The 27,667-nt window shown below is 54.4% G+C and overlaps 1 protein-coding gene and 1 long non-coding RNA gene across 2 annotated transcripts; both read right to left on the reverse strand.

Annotated features, from left to right (window-relative positions):
• Window positions 1-2,834: 2,834 nt before the first annotated feature.
• LOC311195201 lies at window positions 2,835-3,727 on the reverse strand. The gene is made up of 3 exons (XR_014617490.1): window positions 3,681-3,727; window positions 3,343-3,564; window positions 2,835-2,909 (listed from the first exon to the last, which is right to left on the reverse strand). It is a non-coding gene; the product is annotated as an uncharacterized lncRNA (long non-coding RNA).
• An 858-nt stretch (window positions 3,728-4,585) lies between these two features.
• Window positions 4,586-27,667, reverse strand: LOC311195308 (hydrocephalus-inducing protein-like; the record flags this gene model as incomplete). Its single annotated transcript, XM_084268687.1, has 16 exons — window positions 4,586-4,757; window positions 5,153-5,286; window positions 5,961-6,091; window positions 6,565-6,742; window positions 8,018-8,155; window positions 9,503-9,712; window positions 9,955-10,147; window positions 11,941-12,254; window positions 12,980-13,117; window positions 13,614-13,757; window positions 15,990-16,242; window positions 17,164-17,402; window positions 18,547-18,699; window positions 22,229-22,393; window positions 26,390-26,543; window positions 27,618-27,667. The coding sequence occupies 16 exons, from the start codon at window positions 27,665-27,667 to the stop codon at window positions 4,586-4,588; spliced, it is 2,766 nt and encodes a 921-aa protein (XP_084124813.1).

Consider the following 27,667-nt stretch of genomic DNA (forward strand, 5'->3'; position numbering starts at 1 on the left):
CCAAAGCGCCTCTGTGAATCACATATAGGAGAAAAAAACCCCTGCTGGCAGCTGCATTTTGCCACCAGAGAAGGGAGTGAGGAGATGTAACGAGCTGCGTAGACACGCAGGCTGGGGAGGGTTGGGGAGGAGGCACCCCGGGTGTTGGAGAAAGATGCCCCTGCACCCTGTGGAGAAACCCACTGTGGAGAGGGTGTTTCCCCTCCCCCCCTCCCCACAGAGTCCATGGAAAAGGCCAAGACCCCACCTGTGGCCAGTGGAGAGGCTCCACGCTGGATGGAACAGGTGGAGACGCATAGAAGAAGATGCTGTGACCCTACGTTGGAGCAAGCCTCTGCCAGTACTTGCAGCCCACAGAGATGAGCGAGAGAGAGATTTGCTGGGGGGAGGCTGGTGACCCCATGGAGGACTGGAGAGACATTGGGATTTATTACTGCCTGCCATAGCTGTGATCCACGGCGGGGCAGCTGATGAACAGATAAAGCCCTGTGGGAAAGGACTCACATTGGAGAACTTTGTGGAGGACTGTCTGCTGTGGGTGGGACCCCACGGCATTTATTCCACACCCTCCCACTGCTGCACTGTGGGGTCCCACCCACGGCTATTGATGTGCAGCAGGGGCTGGGATGGTTCCTGGCATCAGGTGGAACTGGGTATCCCATGGATTTAAATGGACTGACAGGGGTTTCAGCTCGCCCTGGGGGAGTGCAGGTCCCCATGGGTGGGCTCAGGGGCTGCTTCTCCTCCTCTTTCAGGGTTACACTGCCCAGACAGTCCTGGCACTGCCACCTCGGGCAAACATCCGCTCTGTATCGCTCCATCAGAGGGGCGAGGAGCTCCCGACCGCTCGCAATCAGGGGTGTCATCTCCACTCCGCCTTTGGCCAGCAACAGCAACACCCCGGGACTGGGAGCCAGAGCTCTTGTGTCCACAAGCCACCAGTTTCCAAGTCCCAGTGGCCACGTTCAAACCACCTTTGGGAATGCTCCACCATTGAAGCGGATTCCCAGTTTGCCCAGAACGTGCCGGCACCGCAGGGACCACGGGCGGTGAACCACAATGGGCGACAGCCCCGCTGAGCCCGGGAAGGGGCCTGGGCTGGGGCTGCTTGCTGGTACCAGTGATTCAGTGACATGCAGTAATGCTGAGGGGATGGATATAGATAGAGTTTAACAGACAATTAATTAATAGAATGTCAACTGTTTGTCGTAAAACTTGCTGTCTGGCGTAAATCTTGGTGTTTGCTGTGGTGTGCATGAGTGAGTGACTGTGAAATCAAGTTTCTGTAAACTAAGGAAAGGGCCCCAATTTGTAGTCCCGAATCCCTGTGAAGAGATTGGTTGGAACTTGTGGTAGATATTAGATGGAGGTTGAGATCAAAAACTTAATACAGATCTCGAAGAGCAATAAAACTAAGAGAAAGGAATATGTGGGAAATTAAATATTTCCACCGTGTCTAATCTAATTGATCCAAGATGTGGTGAATCGCATGCAAACAGTTCCTGTGAACCATATCCCTTCTTTGTCTCCTATAAAGTTATGAGTCACGTGGTGTAGCAACTTTCTCCCCCTGATGTCCAATAGAGATACAGATAGAAACTCTTGATTAACTAAACGAAACTAATCTTTTTCAGTGCACAGAACTGTATAACTGAACAAAACCAAAACTTTATTACTATGCACAACTATAACAACAATAAAAAAGACACAATAAGAAAAATAATAAAAATAATAATAAGTGCTGACAATACAAAACATTCAATTTTAAAGCGTCGCTCCCACATATCCGCATCAGCTGGAGCAGAAGCCTGGGTCCTCTGCCTAGAATTAAAACAACAGAAAAGGAAAATTTAGATTTTTTCTAAATTATCTGAGCTTGAAGAGACCTTTTAGTCTCAGTAACACCCACCTGTCTGGTTGTTCCGGTGGGTAAAGCCGCACTCGTTCGGAAGGCGATGACAACCTGAAAGTCTAATGGCAAGGGAACAATATACCACCACAGCCATAGCAAGGACGTTGTCCCTACTGCCTGGCTATAGCGCTGTAGAAAGGAACATTTACCACTCGTGGAGTTGTAGGCGCATCCTGTGATTCAGGCAAGGGAATTGGGGTCTCACCCTCACCAGCGCCGGCCACTTTGTACTGCTCTGCTGCTTGACTGCGTGTTCACCTAACTGTGTTTTTGGACACGCGCAGGCGCAGTTTTCCCCCTACGTCCCCACAGAAAGTACTAGAAAGGGAAGGTTCAAACTGTAACCGTCGCAGTCTAATCCTAAAATGATGGGTAACAATCAAAGTGGAGCCTCTAAGAAGAATCCCCTAGGGTGTGTGCTAGCCCATTGGAAGGAATTGGTGGGATCAGGAGGCACTGAAAAGAAGAAAACACTTATGAAATATTGTAATCAGTAGTGGCCTTGGGATAAATTAGAAGATGGGGCTCAATGGAACATTAGATTATAACACCTTATTACAATTGATGTTATTTCTAAGAAGAGAAGGAAAATGGGATGAAGTTACATATCTGGATATGTTTTACACCCTCCAAAACCATCCAGAGTGGCAAAGGGAGTGTGGATTAGTCCCACCACAAGATCCTATGGTACTAGCACTCGAGAGGGAGAATAAAAAACACAAAGGTAAACTGAGGGGGTGTTGCTCGACGTGCAGTATAGGGCAGAGGTGTACCAGACCCGATAAAATTTACCAGGTACCAGAACAGGATCTGAACGATATTTTTAAGCCTCCCCCTTGGCTGCAGGAACAGGATGAGGACTCGGATGCAGCTTATACTTCTCAGCAAGTTATAGAGTCTATTTTCCGCACGTCAATCTCACCTCTTTCCGGGGTGTAAACCTGACTCGCACGTTGTAGCGCTGTCCCGGAGTCAGGGTCCCGGCCGAGGGCAGCACCTGGAAGACACAGCGCTTGTTCTTCCACTGCCTCAGCAGCTTTTGTTTAATGTAAAGTGGCAAATACTTGTCCACCTGGGCACAGGAAGGAACCTTGTGAGGTCTCTTTGGGCTGTGAGGACAGACCCTCAAGTTCCCACAGGGCTCTGAGACACCGTCACAGTGCCAAGAGCACCCACATCCAGACCAGATGTGGCCACTACAGCCTAGAACTGGAGGGAAAACCTGTGGGCAGGGCAGGCACACGGGCAGGCACCATACTTGGAGGAGGACGAATGGGTGAAGGTGGCAGAGAAGTGAAGCATCAGCTGCTCCACAAGTCCAGGTGAACCAGCCTTGCTCCATACCCTCCAATCTCCCTCCCACGAGCCGTCCCCACGCGGTGAGGCACCCACAGCGGCAGAAAAGGCACGAGAGGCACAGAAAACCCAACCGAGAAGTTACGTGTCCCGCGTCGTCTCTTCCTCCTTTTCACAATGGGCTCATTCACGGTGATGGAACAGGGGACCTGGAGTTGGTTGTGGAGCTGGATGGTTGCTTCCTGACTCTGTCCACACTGGACAGCAGCAAACTCCAGTCTGTCCCTGGACACGCAGACGGATGGCTCAGCCACACTGGCACGCAGACGGATGGGAAATGTGGGGCCTTCTTCTGCCTAGTGAGGGGCAGAGCATCCAGCTGAAGGTCCAGGCAACATCTGCTGCTTTCCCCAACCTGACAGCTGCCTCAAAAGGCCGTGCTGGCACAGGGAGGTGAGGAAGGATGCAGTACCTTGATGGGCAGGACAACATTCACTTCTCCCACCGGCAGGTTGGCACTCTGCGGGTCAAAGCTCACTTGAAAGGTCTCTGTCTCACAGAAGGGCAAGTTCTTCACGCAGCCCAGATCCACACTAAAACCTTGAATGGGTGAAAATAAAGCAGCTGAGATACACCAGCATCGTGAAATTGGTCACAAGTATGTTCAGACCGTATGGGTGTCCACAGGACTGTCAGGCAGAAGGACCCTTTGTGTCTCCAGAGAAGACAGCCACTCCTTCTCTCTTGTCACCGCTCAAAGAGAAAGGAATTTCACAGCCTGAATTCAAGACCCGCAGGGTAAAACGGAAACCCATCAGCTGAGGAGCACCAGCAATTCCTTCACCAGGCCCCCAGGAAGGATGCGCAGATCTCTCCAAAGAACTTCCAGGGAAGATTCCCCTGTGCTGTGGTGCTGCTTGGAAGACAATTTAGAGGAGACACCTGACCACCCTTCAGACGCAGCAAGTCACCATCTGATGGTCCTCAAGGACCTGTTTTGAAAGCCTGTTTTGACCTCACAGGCTGTTGTCTCAAGAGAGGCTAAAGCAGCACTGTGCCATTACGAACTCTAAACAAAGCACTTCCAAAGCACCAAGGGTCCCATCTGCTCCCAACACAAGCTCATGGAGCGCACAAAGACACTCAGGAGATGCTCCTGGTAGCCAAGAGCAGAAGATGCTGAGAGGTGACCAAGGTGATCAGCCCACGGAGCCCCCGCAATGAAGCGTCAGGGCAGCCCAGGTGGCTGCACACTGCGGGCCAGGAGAGTTCTGGCTGCAGAGCACCGAGCAGGGGGAGGAAGGAAGAGAAAACGATGCAAAAGAGCACTCAAAACCCTTCCCCGTGGCCCCAGCTCATCTGTCAGAGACAGGTCCTTCAAGCCCGCGGGAAGTCTCTCCAGCATGGGTTACCGGTGCCACACAGAGCCCGTCCGTCGGCGCAGAAGGACGTGGGGAGCTGCCCGGGGTTGGTGATCTTCACGACGTGCGTGTGGATGTCACCAAGAACGACGTGGCCAAAGTCCAGGATGTACTCGGGCAGCTCCACTCTGGAAGGAGAAGCAAGGAGAGTCCTTAAGGTGGAGGAGGATGCAAACAAAGCAGGTGCTTCTGTAGTCACTGCTGGAGAAACTCCAGCCCATGAAGCCCAAGGTCTGATCTTCTGCTAAGAAGACTTTGGTACGTCACGGGGCACCCAGGTCCAAGCTTTTATCAGCTACTAACAGGTTCTTAGAATAAAATGAGTTTAAACAGACACTGGGCACAACTCCTCTGCTGTGAAAAGCCACTGGAAAAAAGTCCTCAGGCTGCTCAATGGTAGCACGTCCAAACTGTCAGGACCAACCCCCTTCTCAAGTCCCCAGCTATTCCCAGAGACAAGGAGCTCCCAGGAGCAGGGGCGCACCACTGTGCGCTACCATCAGAGCACAGGGGCCCTACTAACTTGAGAAGCCTCCGACGAGCACACTGGTCAAAGGCAGCGTCCTCTGGGGAACCGGAGGAGAGAGCTTTCTGCTGCTCCAGGGCGTGCTGCTCTATCAGCATGTTCTCCATCTCCATCTGCAGCCCAACGTCCAGCTGAGGAAAACAAAGACAGTGGCTGGTTAGCAAAGGGAAGTTAATCCCACCCTGCTCTTGGTAAGAAGCAGGAAGAAGTCCTTCACTCTGAGGGTGGTGAGACCCTGGCACAGCTTGCCCAAGGAGGTGGTGGAGGCTTCATGCCTGAAGACATTCAAGGATGAAGCTTTGAGCAACCTGATTTACTTAAAGGTGTCCCTACTCGCTGCAGGGGGTAGATGGCCTCTGCATGTCCCTGCCAATACAGTCTATGATGGGGTCCTTCTGTCCAGCTGCTCAGAATCTGCCAGGACCATATCTGAAGGGAGATGAACTCCAGCACCTTCGCCTGCTCAGCCACCCTTATGCAAGCTGATCTGACCAAACAAGTCAAGGACCTGCCAGAGCTCCAACTAGCTGCCTGTCCCCAGCTGCTGCCAGGGCAGCTCAGACAAAAGCTCTCTCCATGAGGGAACCACATCAGCGCTGACAGCTCTTGGAGACACATCTCAGTTGCTTGAGCACAGTCTTCAGGACCTCCCACTCGGGCACTCAGGAAGCTCAGGCACCCACGGGAAGGACTACTACCAGAGGAGCCCCATGTTTGTGGCCAGCCCAGGGGAGCCAGCTGCAAGGGGGACAAGTGACACAGGGAGAGGGTGGCCCCTGCCAAACAGGGCAGCAGCCGGTCTCACCACAGTGCCAGAGTCGTCCATGGGTGGCTCGCTGGCCGTGGCCTCCCCGACAACCACCGCGTCGTCTCTCTGGCTGCCTCCTCCAAGCTTTTCTTTTGCCTCTTTGAGGATGTGCTCATAGTTCTCATTTCCTGAAGGAAGAAAACAGCCACAAATAGAAGTGTGGGCGCAGCGGCGTCCCCGTTAAAGCTGGGAAGCTCCACACCCCCAGTGTTGGCCCTTCCCACAAACACATTCCTCCAGCAACGCATGGAAAGAGGATGCTGCTTTTCTTCTATGTTCTCTCCCACCCATCTTCCTCCACACAAGGGAGCATCTCATCCCCCCCACCCCTGCCCAAATCCCTGCCAGCCCACATTACAGCTTTCCCCAACACTGCTTTCTAGCTGTCCCCTTTATCCAGGCCACCAACAGATGACACTGGCCAGGATGGCTCTCTGGAGCAAAGCCCATGTGCTTCTAGAAAGCAACCAGAAGAACAACAGCCCTGAAACCTCCAGGCTTGGTGGAGGTGGGTGTGAGCTGCCCTATGAGCATGACGACACAGGGGGACAGAAAAAGACCCCCAGGGGACCTCCCCGAGGAGCAGTCAGACAGTGCTCACCTTTGATTCTCCTCGGAAGGTCCAAATAAATCCTGGGAAAATTCCCCTCTCCTTTCAGCCTGATCTCTTCTGGCTCCAGGTGACCCACTTGGATCTGGAAGGTCCGGCAGAAGACTCCAGGCACTCCCGGCAGGTGATAGACAGTGAGCACTTGCTCTCTGCCAGGTCCAATGTAACCCTGGAGGTGTGGAAGAAGAGGAGGGGAATTCAACCAGAGGGCTTGGCAGAGGGGTGGCTCAGACCACCGGTAAGCTGAGATGAGAAGGCACCTTGCAGGTTCTCACACAACACATCGCCTTCCAGCTTCCCTGCATCCAAAAGCTCAAGTCTCCTACACCGGGCTGTGGTTTGTCCTCCTGCCAACACTGCCCACCCTCTGCCAGACCCAAGCAGCAAAGAAAAGCCCTTCTGCCAGCTGCTGTGGAGGAGGAGCGGCGTGCCCAAACTCTCAGCAGGGCCAGCAGCTCCTGTCACGGCACTGCAATGGCTCCCAGGCTTGTGTCCAAGAGCCTGACTTCTTACTCATGAGCCCAACCAACAGCTCCTGCCTGGGTGGTTACACCGAGGGTACATGGCACGATCTAGACTCACAGTGACCTGCAAACTTACACCCCTGGAAAAGCAGAGGCAGAGGCTCGGACGAGCTCCAGGGATGAAGGGGTTCCCCACAAATCCCCTCCTCACTGGGCTCCTAGAGAAGAGCTGTCTGAGCCTGGAGTTGGGCTCATGCCAAGCAGGTTGAGAGCCAATACAAACAGGTGGCAACACTGCTCAGGGGACAGGGCACAGACACAGCTCTTCTCAGCTCACTGGGCTGGACCTTCAGCTCCCTGCTCGCCCCCCCACGCTGCAGGGAGAAGCTGCTGAGCAGGACACATCCTGCCTCTTGGTCCCCGGAGCCCCGGACTCCAGCTCCCAACACGGCATCTGCAAAAGCAAGTCCTGCCAAGCTGCTTGCACAGCAGCAACTGCCCAGGGCCAAGCAGAGCCGTGTCCTCTGGAGCAGTGAAACCCCTGGAGACTGGCACGAGGACATATGAAAGCCATTTGGCCTCCTCTTCCCATTGCCAGGAGGGACACGGATAGGAATGCTGCTTCAGCTGAGGGATCCAGGCAGAACCCAGGCACTGGGACAGGGGATGCTACGAGCTGGAGGAGCGAGGGGCCGGCGCGAGTTCCGACACAGGAGCTGCGTGCCCAAGAGAGGGACTATTTACATCCTTAGTGCTGACAGGAGGCAGGCAGGGACCTGGAGGAAGTCCTGTCCCACCACCCAACCCTGAGGGGAAGGAGACGCTCAGGAGACCTTGCACCATCCTGCTCCAGTGCCGCTACCAGCACAACTTCACCTGGTACAACTAGGACTCTGCTTGCCCAACCTTTTGTTCCTCCCCTATAACCCCCTCCTGGGCAGCCTGATGTGGAGCCAGCGTCAACCCCTCGTGCTACTCACGGTGCTGGGCAGGACCAGGGGCACGCCAGGCTGAGGACTGTCCGTGGTGGCCGTGCTGGGGCTCAGCACCACGTAGGTGAATCCCATCTTCCCGCTGTTCCGCAGGGTGACCTCTGATTTGGTGACTTCGGTAAACAGCTGGAGAGAAGACAGAGGGGCGGGAAACTGAGGACACACATCTGGATGTTGGCAATCTCCTCCTGCTGACACTGGGATGAGAGCCGATGGACACAACACAAGAGAGAGGCAGAGGAAGAGGGACGGGCACCTGACTCTCCCAGGCCAACCTGAGGAACCCACGCAGGGATTTATGGCAGCGCGCAGAGGTGCAGCAACCACCACAAAAAGCTCAGTAATAAACTGGGGGATGCCCCACTGCTGGAAACATCTGGTCAGGCTGGATGAGGCTCTGAGCAGCCTGACCTAGTGGAAGATGTCCCTGCTCAGTGAAGGTGGACAAGATGACCTCTAAGGTCCCTTCCAACCCAAACTGTTCTAGGATTTTAAGATACAAGTCCTCAGCACTTTAAGGCGTCATCTGACAGCCAGCTGAAACACAAAGGAGGACCATGGCTCCCACCAGGAAGCTTCTTCTGTTACCAGCCCCCTTGAGCTGGGGGTGCTCAGTGGTCTGGACAGCAACCCTTAACTAGTGCCAAGGACCTTCTTGGCCGAGCCCCTATTCAGTCTCTAATCCATCTCCAGTGAGCTTAGTTCCCTCGGACTTCCCCCGCTTCTCGGATTGATGGAGCCCTGGATGGAGCCCTGGATGGAGCAGAGCCTCTGCAAAGGCTCCAAGGAAATTCAGGACAGATCAAGGCAACTGCCCCATCCAGCATGGCCAGCCCACCGTGCTCTCAGTCACCATCCCTTGACCCACTTGTAGGGCATCACTTGTCTTTACGAGGCAGCCACGTACTTGCTGGGATGCCTGGATTCTGCTGGCACTGACAGAGAGGCACTAAGGAGGCATTTCAGAAGGAAAGGGATTTGCAGAGCTTCCAGGGACAGCAAACCAAGGACACGGGGCAAGATGTACAGGGCCAACAGCTGGCAATGTTGGGGGGGCTGACTGAAAAGAGGTAAAATGGGGATTGTTCTGGGACATTCTCTCACACGGTGACTGAAGCCCACAGTAACATTGTTCCTGGTTCCTTTTGTTGGTCTATGGAGAGCACTGAAAGAGACCATCTCCTTGGACCCCAGGATCCGGGAGCGGATCTGCAGATGGATGTCTCAGGGCACAACTCCCTGGAGATCACCGCCTGCCCTGGGAGCCAGAGTTCATTGAAGAGGAGGGATTCCCAGCTTCAGGAAGGGCAATGGAGATGACCATTAAAACCAGCTTGGACACAGGACCTGTCGCCCCAAAGCTGCACCTCCAAGCCAAACAACCAAAGAAGCCAGTGAGAGTCCTGGACCTCGGTGGGCAGCCACCTGCCAGGGATGGTCTCAAGGATTCCTGCCAAGAGAAGTGCCTGGTACCTGCAGCCCGCAGTCCATCTCCGTGCTGTCCAGGAGGTAGTGGATGAGCGAGGCCTCCCCACGCAGCGCAACCTCATAGGTCGGGCCTCCCTCCACGCGGCACAGCGCCGTGACGCGGGCAATGATGTCTGCATGGCCAGAGAAGGTGACCCTGACCCGCTCGCTCTCGCCCGGCTGCAGCACGCCGTACAGCGGCAGGATGTGGAAAACCTGGAGGAAGGGGAAGAGACACTGAGACATCAGCTGTGGAAATGGGTGCAGGAGAGGAGGGAGCCACTGCCTGGAGCAAAGGACAGACATGGCTGGAGGGCCTCTTCCTCAAACCCAGTCTCATCCTGCAGCCACCCTGCCTAAAAGTGGAAAGACCATGGGGAAAATCTTCTCCCATACTCAGTAATGAATGCATAAGCTGGGGGAGGCAACGCTGGTGGGAGGTGTAGAAAATCACCTACCTCTGTTTCCAGGGTGTCATCTGCATCTGGTGGCTGTGGGACAGAATCCCCCACCCCTGCCAGGGCTTCAAGTGGTTCCTCCACACTCCCATTCCCGAGGATGCTCTCTGAAGGTGCTGGGCACTCCAGCTGAGCTCCCTCCTCCTTTGGTGGTTTGGCTTTTGTGAAAGAATTTGGTGTTGGAGGAGTTAACCTGGAAAATAACAAAGCTTTGATGGTGGAGCTGCAGTGGGAAGGAGGGAGGGCAGCAGGAGCAGCTCCTTGGCAGGATCCGGCACCAAGGTGGGAGCTCAGCAGCTCCATAAGTGGGTCAGAGCAGGTCAGTGCTTGGGAACGATGCCGGTATAGCGGCAGTGCCGGCAGCCGGGTGCAAGGAGCAGCAGATGGGGACAGGGGTGAACACCTCACCAGGGTGGGGAGCGTGGCAGCAAAGGGAGACACACACGAACCCTGCAACAAGCCCAGACTGGAGGGCAAAGGGACAGAGCCAGGCAGCCATGGGCTGGTACAGACCCAGCAGCACCCTCCCAAAAGCACCTGCCACCCCAGACCATGCCTTCCCCACCTGCAGAGCCACGGCAAGAAGTTCTGTGGCTCAGCCAGACATAGATGAAGAACATCTCCCCAAGAGTGACCCACAGCCGCGGGTCGGTACGAGCAAGCAGCGACGCTGGTGGCTTTTTGTACGTGTAACAAGGCAGGATGGAGCCAGAGCTGGAATGGAGCCGGGGCTGGGGTGGGTTGGAGCCTCCAGCCTGCTGTGCCTCAACTGGACAGAGCCCAGCACTGCACGGGACACCCAGGTACCTCAGCTGCCTTCGGGCAGCCTGACTTCTTCTGGGTGAGAAGGGAGGTGCCTGTGCCAATGGGACACACGCACCGGGAGTGCCTGGAAACTCTCCAGCCACACACCGGTCTGACCACCATTCTGTCCATCTCACCGTCACCAGCCCTGACGGTTGATTCCCTCCATGTCACACCCAGTTAGTTTCATCTGATAATTTACAATACCAACAGTGCTTAACGTGGACCAGAAAAATAGATCTGACATGCTGCCCTTCTGCCGGGCTCTTAGTGAGCAATGTGAGGTGTTAATAGCTTGGAGACCGTCTTCATTTCCAGCTCTGCCACAAGGATCACATGGTGTCTCCTGAGGGACCCTGAGAGAGCACATTACCGCTTAATTAACATGCGGAGCAGAAGAGGGAGCTGTCCTAAATGGCCGCAGCGCTAACGAGCCAGCAAAGGGGCAATGCCAAACCCTTTGGAGCAGAGGATCCTGCCAGAAGGACACTCACGACCCTCAAGGCAACAGAGCTGGGTGACTCGGCATCTGCTGGAAGAACCAGCACCTGCGGGCTTGCGTCCAGCAGAGCCAATTGTTCTAGGACTCGGAAGAGCTGCCCCTCAATGGGTAACTTCGCTCCGTTTCCCGGGGCTGTATGGAAAAACCATTGGCTGCTGCAATTAAACTGCCCAGAGTCAACTTCTGACCTATGCAAGAGAGGCCACAGCGGGAAGAACCGCTCGAAAACGCCTTTAGAGATGCGCTACAGCACAACTGAGAGATTGCTCTTGGGCTTGGAAAGCACAGGCCAGTACTGGGTGGCCCTGGTGCCAAGGGACATGGGGACAAGTCCTCCTACTGACACCTACTGCTGCACCCAAAGCCGCAGCAGAACCCACCGGAACACACAACACACAACGAGCGCCGGAACACACACAACAGCCGCTGTGTGAATGCCATGGGCAGCTGAACACATGAGAACTCAGTTCAAGGTGGCGCTTGCCTCGAGCCGTGGAAATCCCCACCTCAAGCTGTGGAAAAGCCCCACTCCCTGGGCACCTTCCCTGCCTGAAGCTGGGAGGTGCTTTTTCCACAAGGGAAAGTGAAAGGGATTTGTCGGATGCTACACAAACCATCTCAGGCTTTGCAAAGGACAAACGGGACAGCGGACGAAGAGCTTCAAGGAGAGGTACACGTACCTCAGGTGCCTTGTGGAGTCGTCCATCAGGAACAGCCAGTGGTACTGGACGGGCAGCGGGCTGCAGTTGGTCATCTGGATGTGGCGCTGGTGTTCAGTGTCACTCAAGACGCAGCCAAAGTCCAAGGTTGTGGTCTGGATATGGAGATTTGGGAAGAAGACTTCTCCCCGAATGGTGACTTGCTCCTCATGAGGGTGCTCAGGAAACTGTATCTTCAGAGTTTTCTCTGCTTCCCAACTATTCCAACCCTCTTCAAAAGCAGGGTTAAACCCGATGGAGAGATTAAGTTCCTTCCCGGTCCCCAGCTTTATGGGCTGCAAGAAGATGACGAGTATTAACCACTGGTGTGATGAAGTTCCGAGGTCTGGTGGCACAAAACGCCTCAGTGTTCAAAGTGCAACCCCAACGTGGGCTTCTTGCTTCAGCCTTCATTTTCTTTATAACGTGCCCCTGACCATGCAGCACAACTTTCTTCTCTGAGACTCTCAGGCTCACCCCCTTGTGCTCTGCACCCATAATGCAAGAGGGAAATAAATCCTGGCGTGCCCTGACTCTAGAGGAACCCCTTTGTCTTCACACTCAACATGAGCCCTAGGGCACTGTGCCCTCAGCCTGGAGAGGGCTCATCACCTGCATGGCAACGGTGGCCGTGCTTCCAACATGTCTCTAGCAGAGCCCATGTCTCACACCTCCCACCGCCAGCAGCGCAGGTGACAAGCGCCTCGGCCTTCCCAAGGGCAGAGCTGCCCCCAAAGAGAGCAAGCAGCTCTTCAGGTCACCCAAGGAGGGCTTCCAAGAGACACCTTCACCTCACGGTTGGCCCACACCTAGGTTCCTGCTCCGAGTTGTCTTAGAGCCAGGAGGTATTTCCCCAACTGAGGTGGTCTTTTCTCTCCTTTTCAAACCTGATGCTGTTCATGCCAACTGACTGCCAATTCAAAGGAATAACCACCTCTCCTGGAGGGCTTCCCAACGGAAACGCATCCCCATCCCCCTCCTTCTTCAAACCCCACCAGCGGGAAGGTCTGGGGCTGCTCACCTGGTCTGGCAGGGGCTGCTGGGACGCACTGCAGACCCAGAAGGGTTGCTCTACCATCAGGACGATGCTGAGCGGCAGGGAGGAGGTGTTTTTTAAAGAGAGAGGCTTGTACTGAAGGCTCAGGACATCGCTGGGTTGCTAAAGACAAGGGGAAAAAACAGGGAGGGGGGTGACTCACCGCCCTTCGGTGAAGTTAAGCAGTCCCACCTCTAAAAACATGGTTGCTTTGCTCACAGACCACCTCACGGGGGGGTTGGGGGGTGAGGAGGGCGCTTGGCATCGCTCGGCCACAGCGACCTGCTCTCCCGCCCCAGTCCCAACACAGGAGGATGGCTGTGAGAGGCCCATGCTGTTCTTGTGGGTCCCACACACCTGGCCATGGGCTCAGCAGCTCGATTCTGCCTCCAGCTCAACACAGGCAAAATAGAGCTGGAGAGATGGACCCAACCCCACAGGGGAGAAATGATGATCTCAGTGTTGATGGCAATAGCTTGGTCCTGCTCAAACCAATGGCAAAGCCCTGAGGACTTGGAGAAGATGTTTAACTTCCTTCCCTGAAGGCCATCACACCCCTCCGTGGGCTTTCAGTCCTCAGCCATGCTACTAAACACCAGGACCCAACCCAGAGACCTACCTTCTCCACCCGGAAAGACATTGCTCTGGGCGACACTTGCAGGGTGGGAGCAATGAACTCGCACGTGACAGCCACTTGCATTATCCGTCTCTTCCCAAACTGGTTCCCCACGATGGCATGACACACCAGCCGCTCCTTCACTACCTGTGGGCAAGAGTCACACGTCACCCACCAAGTGCCAGCAGCGAGCCCAGAAAACACCATGGAATTTGCAAGCCGTGGACACAGAAGGAATTTGATAGCCTGGATAAACCCATGCCATGGGATCTTGGCCATCAACCCTCCACAACTATTACACTGCCATAAAGCTACAGTCACTGGTCTCCTTGCTAGTCCTCTCTTCATGCTCCATCCTACTTATTCTGCTCTCCCAAAATCCTTAGTGCTACACCCCAACGTCCACAAAAGGCACCCACAAAGTCAGGTGGAACTGGAATAATCCCCCCCCTCCCGCAAACTGTTATCGCCACGATGTGCCCTGCTGCTCAGCATGATCATCATGCTGAAAAACATCATCTAGGTCCAAGCCACTGCCATGGGCAGGGACACCCTCCCTAGACCAGGCAGGCCAAAGCCCCATCCAACCTGGCCTTGAACCCTGCCAGGGATCCAGGAGCTTACACAGCCTTGCTGGGTAACCCATTCCCTTGATTTCTCATGGTTCTACTTCCCCAGGTTCCTCCCCCTCCACTCTTCACAAGAATCACAAGAATCTCAAGGTTGGAAGAGACCTTTGAAGATCATCGAGTCCAACCATTCCCATCCTATGCTAAACCATATCCCTAAGTACCTCATCTACCCTTTTTTTGAACACATCCAGGGATGGTGACTCAACCACCTCCCTGGGCAGCCTGTTGCAGGCCCTGACAACTCTTTCAGTAAAAAATTTTTTTCTAATATCCAATCTAAACCTGCCCTGGCACAGCTTCATGTCATTTCCCCTTGTTCTATCTTCTGTCACCTGGCTGAAGAGACCATCGCACACCTCTCTACAACCTCCCTTCAGGTAGTTGTAGGTGGTGATAAGGTCTCCCCTCAGCCTCCTCTTCTCCAGGCTAAACATCCCCAGCTCCCTCAGCCGTTCCTCGTAGGATTTGCCCTCCAGCCCCTTCACCAGTCTGGTTGCCCTTCTCTGCACTCTTCCCCCTCTGGTACAGCTCCACAAGCCAGCTCCTCCCAGGAGCCTACAGCCTTCACAACTCTTGGGTTGTACGTGCACCGCAGGGAGTTGGGCTTCTGACCAACCTCAAGAGTACCAACTTCTCAAGACCCAAAGCTACATCTGCTCCCCATGCTCTTGCCTCACAGGTGCCCTTCACAGGGCTTCCCAGTGCCCTTCTCAAGATTTCCAAGCAAGACACCCTCTCCAATGCCCTAAGCATTTTAGTTTCTTTCTTGGACCTTTTTCTCCACCTCAGCAAAACCTCGGGACTCAACTGCACGGGGACAGTCCCACCGCAACCAACTGAGCCGGGAATCACATCTTGGAGCCTCCGCCGAGGCAACCCTTTCAAAACACCTTTCAAAACACAGCAGGAGCTTCATGCAGATTTATTCCACCTTCGCCTAAACATCTGTGCCCAGTGAGCCTGGAGCAAGGGAATGCGCCCCAGGCTTAGCTGGCAGCTCCTCTGCAGAGCTTCCCCTGGAAAGAAGGGGCCAGGAAGAAGACGACACAGCGATCCCGCTGAGCTACCCCCGCTCTGAGCTGCCATCCAAGGGCGCTGCCGGACCTGACCGCCCTTGGGACACGGGGCCGGCCGAGAGCCTGGGGTGAGCTGTTCTGGGAATACTGATACAAGTGGAACTGTCACTTCTAATGATCCCTGGGAGCAGCTTCCCCCATGGAGAACATCACTCCCACCATTCTGGCTGCTGCGCTGGGCTCGTTTTTCTCCTCCAGGACTGGGCTCTAAGCAAGCCCTCTGCCCATGTTTGTCTGCAGAGGGAAAATAACGCTGCTCCCAGACGCTCCCCTCCCTTCCCAGGGCCTTTGTTTTACTCCCTGCTTCCCCCAGAGAAATTACCTCGCGGTTTCTCAATCCACTCCCTGCCTCTGCTCCTAGGCTAAGCCTAACTTATTTTCTCTGCCCTTCCTTCCCTGTAACCCACCGTTTGCCCCTGTTCCTTCAGCCCCTATTTTGGTATGGGCAAGTTGCCTTGATGGTAGCTATAGAAACACCCCAAAAAAACCCCTTGGGAACTGATGGTGGCCAGCAAGGAGTGCAACTGGTGCTGACATGGTCACTCGGGGCGTTGAGATATTTTCTTGAAAGCACTTGTTCATATTCCCAGGGAGAAGTCAAGGGGCTGCAGGAGAAGCCCCAGTGGAGGTGATGCGATGGGGAAAGCTCAGCACCCGGGGGGGAACCTCACCTGAGGAGTGCTGGAGGAGCCTTCCAGAGTCATCTCCACAGTCTGGCCTGGCATCAGCTCCACTGTCAGGGGTTGAAGCTTAAACACGGGACTGGCAGGTCTGGAGGTCTTGGAGGAACCTTTGCCCTTGGTTTGGGTGGCAGGGAGACAATCACGACGGGGAGATGGGGGGGAACCTTCCATTCTCCAATAGAGCTGATGGATGCGTCGTCCTGCGTTCGTTATCTTGAAGCGGTAACAACAGGGACGTAGGCTAGAAGAGAAGCAGAGATGGAAAATGGCTCAGGAACTGCCTCTTCCCAGCACCCACCTGGCTTCAGTGCCCCGCTGGCCTTATCTGACCACTCACCCAGCAACAAATCCACCTCCAAAACCACTGACCCAGCTCAAAGTTACACCAAGAGCCAGACCCTGGTTGCCCCTAAGTTTATCAGCATCCAGCAGCCGGTCTGTTTGCGCAGACCAACCCACCCAACCTCAGGAGACTTCTCCTCCATTCAGGGCCGGTCCTGCAGCCACCATGGCTGCTCCGTGCTGTGGCAGCTGGCAGAAGAGACAGCAAGGAAAACAGGCAGGAGAAGGGAGGAAAGAGTATCTACATCTGATAGAGAGCAGCCTGGCAGGGGACAGGAGAGAGACAGCAAGCTCAGAGATGATACAGGGCAAAGACAAATTCTGCTGCTCCTCCCGGACTCCCTGGGGCAGAAGGGAAACCGAACAGCGCTGGTAACTTAGCCAAGGAGTTGCTAACAAGCTACTGCCAAGGTTCTCTGCCGCTGCCAGACGATACTCCACAGCCAGTGAAGAAGCCAGCAAGGCTACTGCAAAAAGTACTCTGTACTGTGTTTCTACTTGTAATGTCACGTTTCCCTGCTGGAGGCTTCTGGAACCTGCTGTTTTCTTCCAAATCTTAACTCCATCAAGCCAGAAAATACATGGATTCTGACCCAGGGCAAGTCGGGAAACATTTCCCAACTGGTGTCTGGCTCAGTGGCTTTCTGAGGGAATCGAACAACTTGAAAACCGCCCAGAAAACATTTCTAAAGGAGTTCCTGGGGCTTCAGTGGCACCGAGCCAGAACTTGGAGTGCTGGAGGAGAACCGGCCCCAAGGATTTCAGCAGAACTCCTCCTTGCTGGGCCCACAGTAGAGCCCGGAGCAGACAGATAACTTACCTGAAGTGGGGGCCCAAGTTGAGCTCCGGAGCAAGTGGTTTGTCCGTGACGATGGTGGTGCCAATGCCGAAAGCCCGGATCAGGACGTTGTAGCTGTGGCTGTTCTCTATGGACACGATCACCTTGTCCTTGAATTGTTCAATGTCATCCAAGTTTGCTATGACAGTCACAGCCACCTTGGTCTCGGGGGGGATCACTCCTTTACTGGGCTCAATCCTGCAGCGCGAGCGTTTGCCAGCCTGTAAGACACGGCAGACGCTAAGTGAGCACGGACACCACGGACCCTGCTCTCTTCTGGGGTGCAGGAGAAAGGACTAAAGACATGAGGGTAAATCCATAAAGGCTTCGTTTCCCTAAATCCAAGCGTCTGGAAACAGCAACTATGCTGGAGCTTGTATTGCACCCTCCTTTAACAGACCCACTTCTTTAACCCTGTTTTGCCCAGCCCAAGGGATGCTCATCCTTGGGAGAAGCTTTATTCCCCTCCAGCCTCCCCTAGGGAGAGCACACCAAGGCAAGCTGCATCTCTCCTGGCTTCCCCACAGACGGGTTTGCACAAAGGCTCAAGGCCAGGACTGCTCAAACCCCACTGCAGCAGCCACGCAGCCGGGGGATATGGCCGAGAGCCTGAAGGATAAACTCTGCCAAACGGGTTGAGCAAAATCCTGATGCCCAAAGTCTTCTTTCCCCAAGAGTTGGGCAGTGCTTCCCAACAGCCCCCCCAGGACTGAAGCACTCCGTTCCCACTGATCATCAGCCGCAGTGAGGTGCCCTGGCACTCTCTGCTTCGGGAAATCCAGCTCTGAATGTTTACAGAGGGGCAGTGAAGAAACAAGCAGGAAGAAACCTGCCAGCTGTGCCCTGTGGGCACGGCCCCAGCTTCCTCTCTCTTCCTCTTGTGTTTTCCAGATTGCCCTTTACAGATGGGGCGATCAGGGCACTGGACCCCCCAGTCCTTCTAAAGTCACATTCACAGGGAGCAAGCTGGCAGCAGAGCAATGGTCTCCATCACCAGGAGGAGCTTGAAACAGACGCAGAGAGAGCAGGGAGATGATCAGGAAAACCGTGCTCCTTTCAGGAGAAAAAGGCTACGGGCTTCTCTTCATCTCAGAGCTCCAAATACACAGCTCAGAGCAAAACACCTCCCACAATGTAAAGCCAGAACTTGTGAAAAGGACCTGGCATCAATTTCTGCTCAACCATCCAGGAAAACTCCCTGCCTCCCTGAGGGGTCCCCCAGTGCTGGGCTTCTCTTGCTGCGCTGCGGTGGAATACCTTGCTGCTCTCTCAGATAGCGACATGGAAACATCACGTGCAAAAATCAAGTCCCAGGCTGCTATGGAGCCATCATTTCTGTTGGGAAATATCCCCACAGATACTTACCACCTCTGCCCGGAAGGACGCAGGGATAACACTCTGGTTGGAGAGGTAGAGAGTGCGAGAAGCGTCCGCCAGAACTTGGATATCGCCAAAATCGATCTTGCTGGGATACACGTGGACAACTGGTCCCTCTCCAACGGCCTTCAAGCTGATGTCCTGTCCAGGTAGGGAAGATTAAAAAAACAAAGGCAAGGGAAAGTTTAAAGAAGAGATGGCTCTCAGGGCACCCCTAGACTGGAGGGTGATTACGGCTGTCGGTCGTTTGAGGTGTTGTAACACTGATGCAGAAGGCCTGGAGCAAGTGTGGGATCTACAGTGATCCCATCAGGAAGCCACAGGCCCCTGTTACTGGGGGATAAAGAAAACCAGCTCCCCACACTTGTATTTTCCCCCTTGCTCAGCTCTCCTTCCTCTACCCCATGCCTGCTCCTGCCCCTTTTCTTGCTCCCGCTCCTTTTCCCGCTGGATCTTGCCCCAAACTGTCCTCTAGGACTTCCAGACAGCCACACTTGGCCGGTAACTTCTTCCGCATCCCCCACAAAGCTGCCCCCTGAAAACCAGCGCGAGCCCCCAGCAAAGCAGGCTCTTGGCAGCAGAGATCACGTCCGTTGGCTGCCTCTCGGTGCTGCCTCTGGGCACTCCCAGTACTACAGGAACAAGAGATTCATTATTCATTCTGTCCCTCAAGCAGGATTGCTTTTCTCTCCAGAGCCTGAGACCCTCCAAGTTTTCTTCTTGTAAAGGCCATGGTAGGAGGAGGAAGACGGGTTCCTGTGCTGAGCCACCTTCTCACAGCGCTAAAAACCAGGGAACTTCATCTGCTCTGCTTGGACTTCACCAGTTCCGAATCATAGAACGGTCTGGCTTGGAAGGGACCTCAAGGACCAGAGAGCTCCAACACCCTGCCACAGGCAGGGCCAACAACCTCCATGCCTGGAGCTACACAAGGTTGCCCAGGGCCCCATCCAACACTCCCTTGAACACTCCCAAGGATGGGGCACCCACCCCTTCTCTGGGCAGCTCCTTCCAGGCCCTCACCACTCTCTCTGGAAAGAACTTCCCCCGATATCTCATCTAACCCTTCCCTCATTCAGTTTCACTCCATCCCCCTTGTCCTGCCAGTGTCTGCCCTTTGGAACAGCTGATTCCCTCCTGTTCCTCTCCTCCCTTCAGGGACAGGAAGGCTGCAATGAGGTCCCCTCAAAGCCTTCTCTTCTCCAGGCTGAACAAGCCCAGCTCCTAAGAACACTTCAACCTTTCAACAGAACCCGAACACACAGAACTCCCAGCACTGACAATCTCTGTGCGATTCACCGGAGGACACGGAGTGGGATTTAACCTCAGGACAAACCAGCCTCTGTGATGGAAAACCTTTAACGATGGCCCACTCGAGGAAAAGGCACTGACAGCTGTCAGAATCACTAGTCCAGTTCAGGCAGAAGGAGCAGCGTCTGTAAACACTCATCTCTTGACAGCGCACTGTGCAAGAGCCAAAAAACCCCCAACAAGCCACGTACCAAGGCTGGTACCTCAAAAATAGGAAGCTAAAGCTGTGTGATGATAGATGTTTCATCGCTCCGGGAGGAGGGAGGTAGGGAGAGCTGAGGTCTTACTGATGCTTGCCCAGAGCTGCCAGGAAGAAGGAGCTGGAGGGAAGAGCTGTGTCTCACCAGCTACCTTGGCTTCCCGGTAGCAGTGGGGTGGAAGCAGCAAAGGCAGGGCAGAGCCCTCTGGAGGTGGACACAATAACATCTGGAAGATGCTCAGGCTAGCTGGTTTTAACGAGGGAACGTGCACTAACACAATGAATCCTCACCAAGGAGAAGGCTTATTAAAAAGCCAACGAAACTCTTCATCTGCTGTCTTCTTCAAGGGGGAAAGAAAAACCCTGTTCAACAGCGTGACGGGCAATGTGACACCCGTGAAAGGCGACAGGAGTTTTGCTCTGGGTAATACTGCTGCACGTACAAACCCCAGCACCACTCTGGCTTTGCTTCTGGGTACCATAACGTCACGGTAGATCCTTTAGGAAAGAAGAGCATCTGTCCCTGGCAGACAGCCGTGGTCCAAGTGACCACCAGTAACCCCAGGTCTGGGTTTTACCAGCTCCTTCCCACAGAGGATGACAGAATACACCACACCAAAGCTGGCACGCAGCCGCTGCAAGCCCAACACCAAGCGACAGACACCCAGAGGGACTCAACGCAACGCAAGGTGCGGCCGCAGACTCGGTATCCGCGCTGACGGGGTGACTTCAGAGCCAGCTCGCGCTCTGCTCCATCGTGACGCACTGCAGCCACTCCCCCGGGGTCAGGCTGACGTCACAGGATCCCTATGGGGAGGATTTGCCACCAGTGCAGCATGTGCAAGTTGATGCTCTGCTAGCCCAGAAAACTTCAGATGAATCCACTACTCTGCTTAGGCTATAGGAAACAGGGAGAATGCCGCCCCATGGCTAGAAACTCCCATCCCTGAGCTCAGTACACCCAGGGAAGCCTCTACCGGCGCTCGCGGCAAGGGAGCGTAAATGCTGCATGTTAAAGACCGACTTCACGGGCTTGTGGAGCCACTCAACCCCCTGCCAGGGAGAGCTGGGATCCTCCAGCTGAAGCACAAGGAAAATGAAGATGACGTTCACTTCCAAAGGCAAATACTTTAGGCAAGGTGAAGCTTTGAACCCAGAAGCTGTTAGCTCAAGGAGAAAAGATTTGCAAGGAACCTGCAGTTAAACGGCAGGCTGGTTCTAGAGGGCAGAAATCCCCCTTTTCCAGGGAAACACCCCGTCTATGCCCAAGCAACTGGTTTGTCCCACTTCAGGCTTGCCTGTCTCTCCTACCAGCACAGCCACAAAGGCCAGGCTTGAGATGTTTCCTGGCATCCAGGGATTGAGCAGCATTGTTTCCATCTGTTTTAATGACAGTTTCAATCCCCAGCCTGCTTTCAAAAGGCCAGCCTCCCTTTTGGGTACAGAAAGCTTAAGGTTCCTGTAGCATCCTACTTCATGCTCAGAGAGATGGCAAGACATCCTGAAACAGCCGCTTCCAAAGTTAATATCATTCTAAACTTAAATTTAATTAACTACATTTGTTCTAGATTTCAGCTAGATGAAGCCAGGACACTACACAAGGCATTCTCCTGCCTACATCTTGCTGTCACTGCTGCTGCTGTGCATGCCTGAACGCTAACAGCATCTTTCAGGAGGCTCCAGAAACATCGTCAGGAATGCTTCACCATTTCCAAGCCTGTGCTGGAAAAAGGAAGAGTCCCTGCCTTGCAGATGCCAGGGGTGTGGAGATGCACAGGGCTTTACGCAGATAAGACAGATACTTCTCGACGTGATGGGCCAAGCTCTCAGCGTGGTTTCTCACACAGGGTGTCCCAGTGCCCTCCTGAACAAAAGTTCCTGCTCTGAAGCAGCAGCTCCTGCTCACCTAATCACGCAGCAGAGTCTCAGCTCCAGGGACCATGCTGAGTTGCAGACTGCGCTCGTTATCCTGTCTCCCCTATCTATAATGATGTGCCACATCGGACTCTCAGACTGTCACCTGCCCAAGAAGTCCCACCAGCCTTCCTCTCCTCTAGACCTTGGCTGTTGCTTGTACCACGAACCCCTTTCCTTGTCCACCCTGGCTGCGTACTGCAGCCCCGGGAAGGATCCCTGGAATTAGGAACCTCGAGGACTCACCAATGGGGATTTCTTGTTCCCAAGCACAGCGAGCACAGCAGAAGCAGACTGATGTCCCAACTTCTGGGCTTCCAGCACCAACGGGACCCTGACAGTGCTGTAAGGCTTGATGATCCCAGAGAACACGGGGCTGCAGTACAGCACAGCATCACCCTGCTTGTGCTTCTGTAAGAGACAGAATCAAACCCAAATTCAGAGTGACCTCCGAAGAAACCTGCACTCCTTAACATCTACCATTGGAACCCAGCTAGGAGAGCGGGATGGGCTTTGAATCCCAAGGGGGTCCAAAAGCTGCTGCACCCACAGGCATACACACCCATGCCAGCAGCCTCCTCACAGCAGCTTTTCAACACCCTGCATAAAATCAACCTAAAGACTAGAATACAAACCTCTTCCCAAAGTCTATATGCGGGGGGGGGGGGGGTGGTGCGGTTCTTCTACACCCAAAGGTTTGCTGAAAACAAGAACCCATCTGAATATAAACCAGCAAGGTCTTACCCCACCCCTTTGTTATTATTTTTCATCCCCTTAATAAACCCCTGGATAACTCTTGAGGGCAGATGCGATGCCAAACCTGAGGAAGGAGCCTGTAGCAGGCTGGAACGCGGCTCTTGTTCACCAGGGTCAGCGGCCGCTCGTACTGGAAGTTTAGGAAGCACCGGCCAAATGTCACAGTGGGGTCCCGCACTTCCAGCTCAGGAGCGATGCATCTAGGCAAAGAGATGTCCCAAAGGGAATTAGAGATACTGAGAGAACGTAGAATTTGTTTCCTCCTTGAATAGGGCACAGAGGAGCGGAACACATTTGTCACTGTCAGACAGACATGTATTACCCCGACAGCAATAAATCACCTTCAGCTTCCTGTATTCCCTTTGATTCCCACAGCAAGCCCTGAGCTCTGGAGGAACCTTCCCACCAAGGATTGGTGCAGTATGGCCCAGTATCTCAGCAGAAACTACTCCCTCCTCTCCAGAAAAGGGGCCTGAAGAGCCTCAACTGCTTGCTGTGGCGATGGAAGGTCCGAGCCAGCCCCTGCCTTACGCAGTGGGTGGTTGTTAAAAATAAAATCACAGCCCAGACACTGACCAGACGGCGGAAAAGCACCAGTGAGCTGCATCCTACTGGTAATGACACCGACACCCACAGCACAGCGGGATCCAGCCTGGCTGCAGCAGGGATGACTTCCAGCTTAAGTGTGAGAACATTCATGCTTAAAAGGACCAGAGGGAAGCAGCAAAACCTGAGCTCTCCTCAGCATCAAGGACTCTGTTTCTCCTTCGGAAGATCTTGCTGTTATTTTTCCTGCACCAGTCCTGCCCTAAGCCCCTTCCCCATTAGCACGTGCCTTTGTTAAGCCAGACAGACACCAGGCTGCTCCCCACATCCCAAAGGAACACTGTGCTTTGGTGGCAACACAGACACAGTTCCCCCACTGACTGCTTGCAGGAAGGAGGAGAGAGACAGCCCTTTGGAAGTCTGTTACACCTCACCCACCAAAGAAATAGGTCTATAATTAATCTAATTAATATAATTAGGAAAAGGCTGGGGGCTGTGCCTGTCTGGTGAGCACAGATGCTCCTCAACACTGGCTGCTTTCAAAGCCCTGCTTAACGAGCTCATTAAGTAATACTTCTCGTTTGGAGCTGGCCTTTGTGTGAGGGGAGGAGAGACGATGCACCAGGAGAGAGGACACGCCGCAAAGGAAAGCGCCGATACCTGGCTGTGAGGAGCAGCCCCAGCACCTCCTTGCCGACACCGTCCACATCCACCACCAGCGCCAGCTTGTACTTCTTCACGGTGTTGGAGCACAGGGTGACCTGGTGACAGAGAAGACCGTCAAAGACCTTCACCACCCCCAAAAACTATCGTTCCGTGTGTGGCGTCCCCTGATTCTCCTTCCATGGTAAGGAGAAGGATTTTCCCCTAATCCTTCTGCTGCTCCATGTGTAGAGCAGAGTCTGAGAGCAATAAAGGTCTCCTGACAGCATCTGCTTGGTTCAACACCCTGTGTGGTTAACAGGGTGTGTGTAAGCTGAATTAAAGCCTAATCAGACAACTGCTCTGCTCACCACTGTATTAAAATTCATCTCAGTTCTAATCTCAGATACAACAGCGTAGATCCCGGGGCAATGCATTACCTCAAACCCAGCGAGTTCAGCTTTACAGCCAGGGCCAAATGCCAAGGGCCCCAGAAGTTGGGTGCAGGTCACACGTGGCAGAGCTGCTTCAGCCCCCCCTAGGGATGGCTGCAGTGAATGCAGCTCCTCTGCTCACTGGGAGAGGGAAAACAAGTCCGGGAAGAAAAGCAAACTGCTTTACACAAGGGCATCTCTCTAATGGCCACCCGCTGTCCTCATCCTTCCTCTGCCCACGGTTAAGCCAAAGCCACAGCTCCACGCAGCGCTCAGGCACACACGTGGCTTCCGCACCTGACCGTAGGGCACAGGATGCTCAGCGGATGGTTCTGGAAACAAACCGATGCCCCTTCACAAACATCCCGGACCAACCCAAACAACAGAAGTGCATCTATCTGCCTCCCATCACTAAAGCCCCCCCCGGACCCTCCCCACCAGTGAAGCTTCAGCTCCATCTGCTGAAGCACGGCCGGACGGATTCTCCCCACACCTTGATATTCCTGGATCCCAGGGCGCGGATGGTCCCGCTGCGAGGCTCGATGGTAAATTCAGCCGGCCTGATGGAACCTTCAACTCCCCATCTCCAGGGCTCAGGATCGTTGTTCAACAGCCAAGCAGCACTGGTAACGCTGGGCCCTCCCGAGCCGTCCCCGGGGATGCGAAGGTGGAAAGTCATGGGCACCAAGGAGGTGTTTTTGAGGCGACAGGACAAGGTGTGAGGGAAGCCTGGGGAAGAGACACACAGAGGGATTTATGCCCCCGTTATCCCACCATTCCTGGGCTGAACAGCCTCTCACGGTAAAACTGCGCCTGGACTTTGGCTCTCTTCAATCTCAACTGCAGCTAATTGAGAAGCCCAGCAAGGAATTAATTGCCATGGAAGCTCTGTGCCAGGCTGGTGATGGAGATCCCTCCTTGGCAGCTCTGATGCCCAAAGCCATGAGTTTTTCTCTCTCAGCTGCCCCGACACCAGCACCGGTTACGTCTCACGTAAGAGTGAGCAGCCAGACAGAGCATTTACTCCCAGAATCGGATCCGTAAAACTCCCCATGAACACCCCCTATGGTTTGCAATACGGAAGAGCAGGTTGGCACCAAGGAGAAGCTGCAGTAAAAGCAGGGATGGATGAAATGGGGAGCTACAGCCCGATGCAAAGCCCTCTGATGCAGTTTTGTTAGCTGGAGCCTTACGGCATCTCCTGTTTCAGGGTGACCAGATGGAGCACGTGAAGGTTTGCAGCCCACTTGGCAGGAGCTGAGCCTGACACTGGCTGAGAAATCAGCAGAAGCCGTGTCTCACCTTCCCTAACGAACGGCGACGTCTCATTACTGCTCAAAAAGCTCTGACACCCGCTTTCCCTGCCGCACCAGTGGCATAACCCCACTCAGTGGGGATGTTCTGCAGAGGCAGGAGACCAGCCCAGGAGAAGACATCTGGTTTGGCTGGCCCATCTCGATAATGGCCCTTCCATCAATCCACAACTGATTTCCCATTAAAAACTTCAGCTCATCTCAGTAAAAAGCCTTTTGTGAGGCAGAGATGGAGAACCAGAACCTGCATTTCAATGGAGCTCTGGATGCTCAGCCACCAGCGCTGCTGGCACAGCAGAACTGGGCTTTCGGGGTGGGGGCACACAGGGAAGGAGCTCTGCGCAGAGCTATGGCTTGGGCATATTATGGGGTATGTGATAACAAGGTGCCCTCCCAGCACTAATTAACATTTCACACTAAGGGTCAGGGGACTGAATGGCTCCTGTCCTCCCAACATTTATCCAGAGCAGCTCCAGGCTGGTTCACAGCTCCATCACCCTTCTCCCCCTCCAACATCTCCCTTTTCCCCCAACCCCAGCGTCGCCCTTCTCCCCCTCCCAGGCACCGCCCTTCTTCCCCCCGCCAGCATCACCCTTTTTTCCCCATCTCCCATTCCCGGGGCATTTCAGGGACTGATACCCTCGCAGCCATTCTGCTGCCAAGGGTATCAGTCCTGCTTTTAACACCCTGAAGGCTGCTGCTGCAGAGGAACACACATTCTGGGTGCTCTGAGGTTCCAAGCGCCCTGTTTCGGTAACGCATGGACCTCTCGGCCCACGGTCCAAGCCCAGGGCGCACTCACCGAAGGAGACGTCACCGAAGCAGAGGGCAGGCACATCGAAGTGGAACGTTGGTCCAATGACGCAGCCACTGTGAGGACAGACAGACAAGGCACTGGCTGAGTTAGAGAACTGCAGAGCTTTCAGCTCTCCCTGCTGCTCGGGCGGGTAAGAGCCGGTGTCAGAACCACGGCGGGTTTCAAACCAGCCCCTCACACCCTTGCCCTCATTCAAGGGGACAGGAGGTGGCCAGCAGCTATCAGATGGGGCTTAGGGCACAGTGTCAGGCAGGATAGGGCAAAGCTATGCCCCCAAGTTGGCTCAATGAGGGGCCCCAAACAAGCGATGGCTCCGTGACTCAGTTTCCCCATCTCTAACGCATGGGTAGAGATGCCCACACAAAAGCGGACTCAATGGAGTAACCCTCCTCAGGTTCCCTTCTTCTCAGCTGGAGCCAGCGTTTCCATTGAGTGGCTGAGCGTCTTCTCAGGAGATCTGGATCCACACAGTTATCAGAATCCTAGGGAGCGCACAGACACCCACCAACCACAACAAGATCAGCAACAATTCTACACAGGAATGTATCAGCTTCTCACTGCTGACACAGCCAAGAACAACACATCTTAAACCAAACACGGGGCCCTGAACCCACCACACCTCCTCTCCTGTCCCTAAAATCAGCTCCAAACTCTGAAACTCGCCATCACTGCCTGAAATCGGCCCTTGTAGCCACACACCATTCATGAATTCACCTCATGGCTGATGCCACCCGAGCCCAGCTCCACCTGGGGGGGAAACGCGGATGTTTTGGGAACGATCACATCTATGGCAGCATTAGTGGACTCGGGGGTTCTTGCTGAGTGGGAAGGATAACAAAGAACTGCTCAAACACTCATCCTCGTTCCCTTCTTCATAGCCCAGTGTCCCACCAGCCAGCTCACATCCAAATGGGAGTTGTTCTCCGCATGGGACTCAATCCAGCATTCAAAGCCTCCCGAGGAGCGGGGCGCTCAGCTCGAGCGGGTGGGTGGGTGTCTTGAAGCTCCAGTTGGTCACACTGACTCCCCGCTCTCTCTTCAAGCAATAAACTTCTTGTTCTGTTTTTACCGGTTTCTCTTGCCTCACCAGCAAAACCCACTGCAGATTCCTTTCATTTCTTGGCTACCTTGATCTAGCAGGAGGCTGCTGGCCGAGGAGGCACAGCCAGCCCCACAT

This window comes from Gallinula chloropus (genome assembly GCF_964237585.1).
Source record: "Gallinula chloropus genome assembly, chromosome: 10".
Taxonomy (NCBI): Eukaryota; Metazoa; Chordata; class Aves; order Gruiformes; family Rallidae; genus Gallinula; species Gallinula chloropus.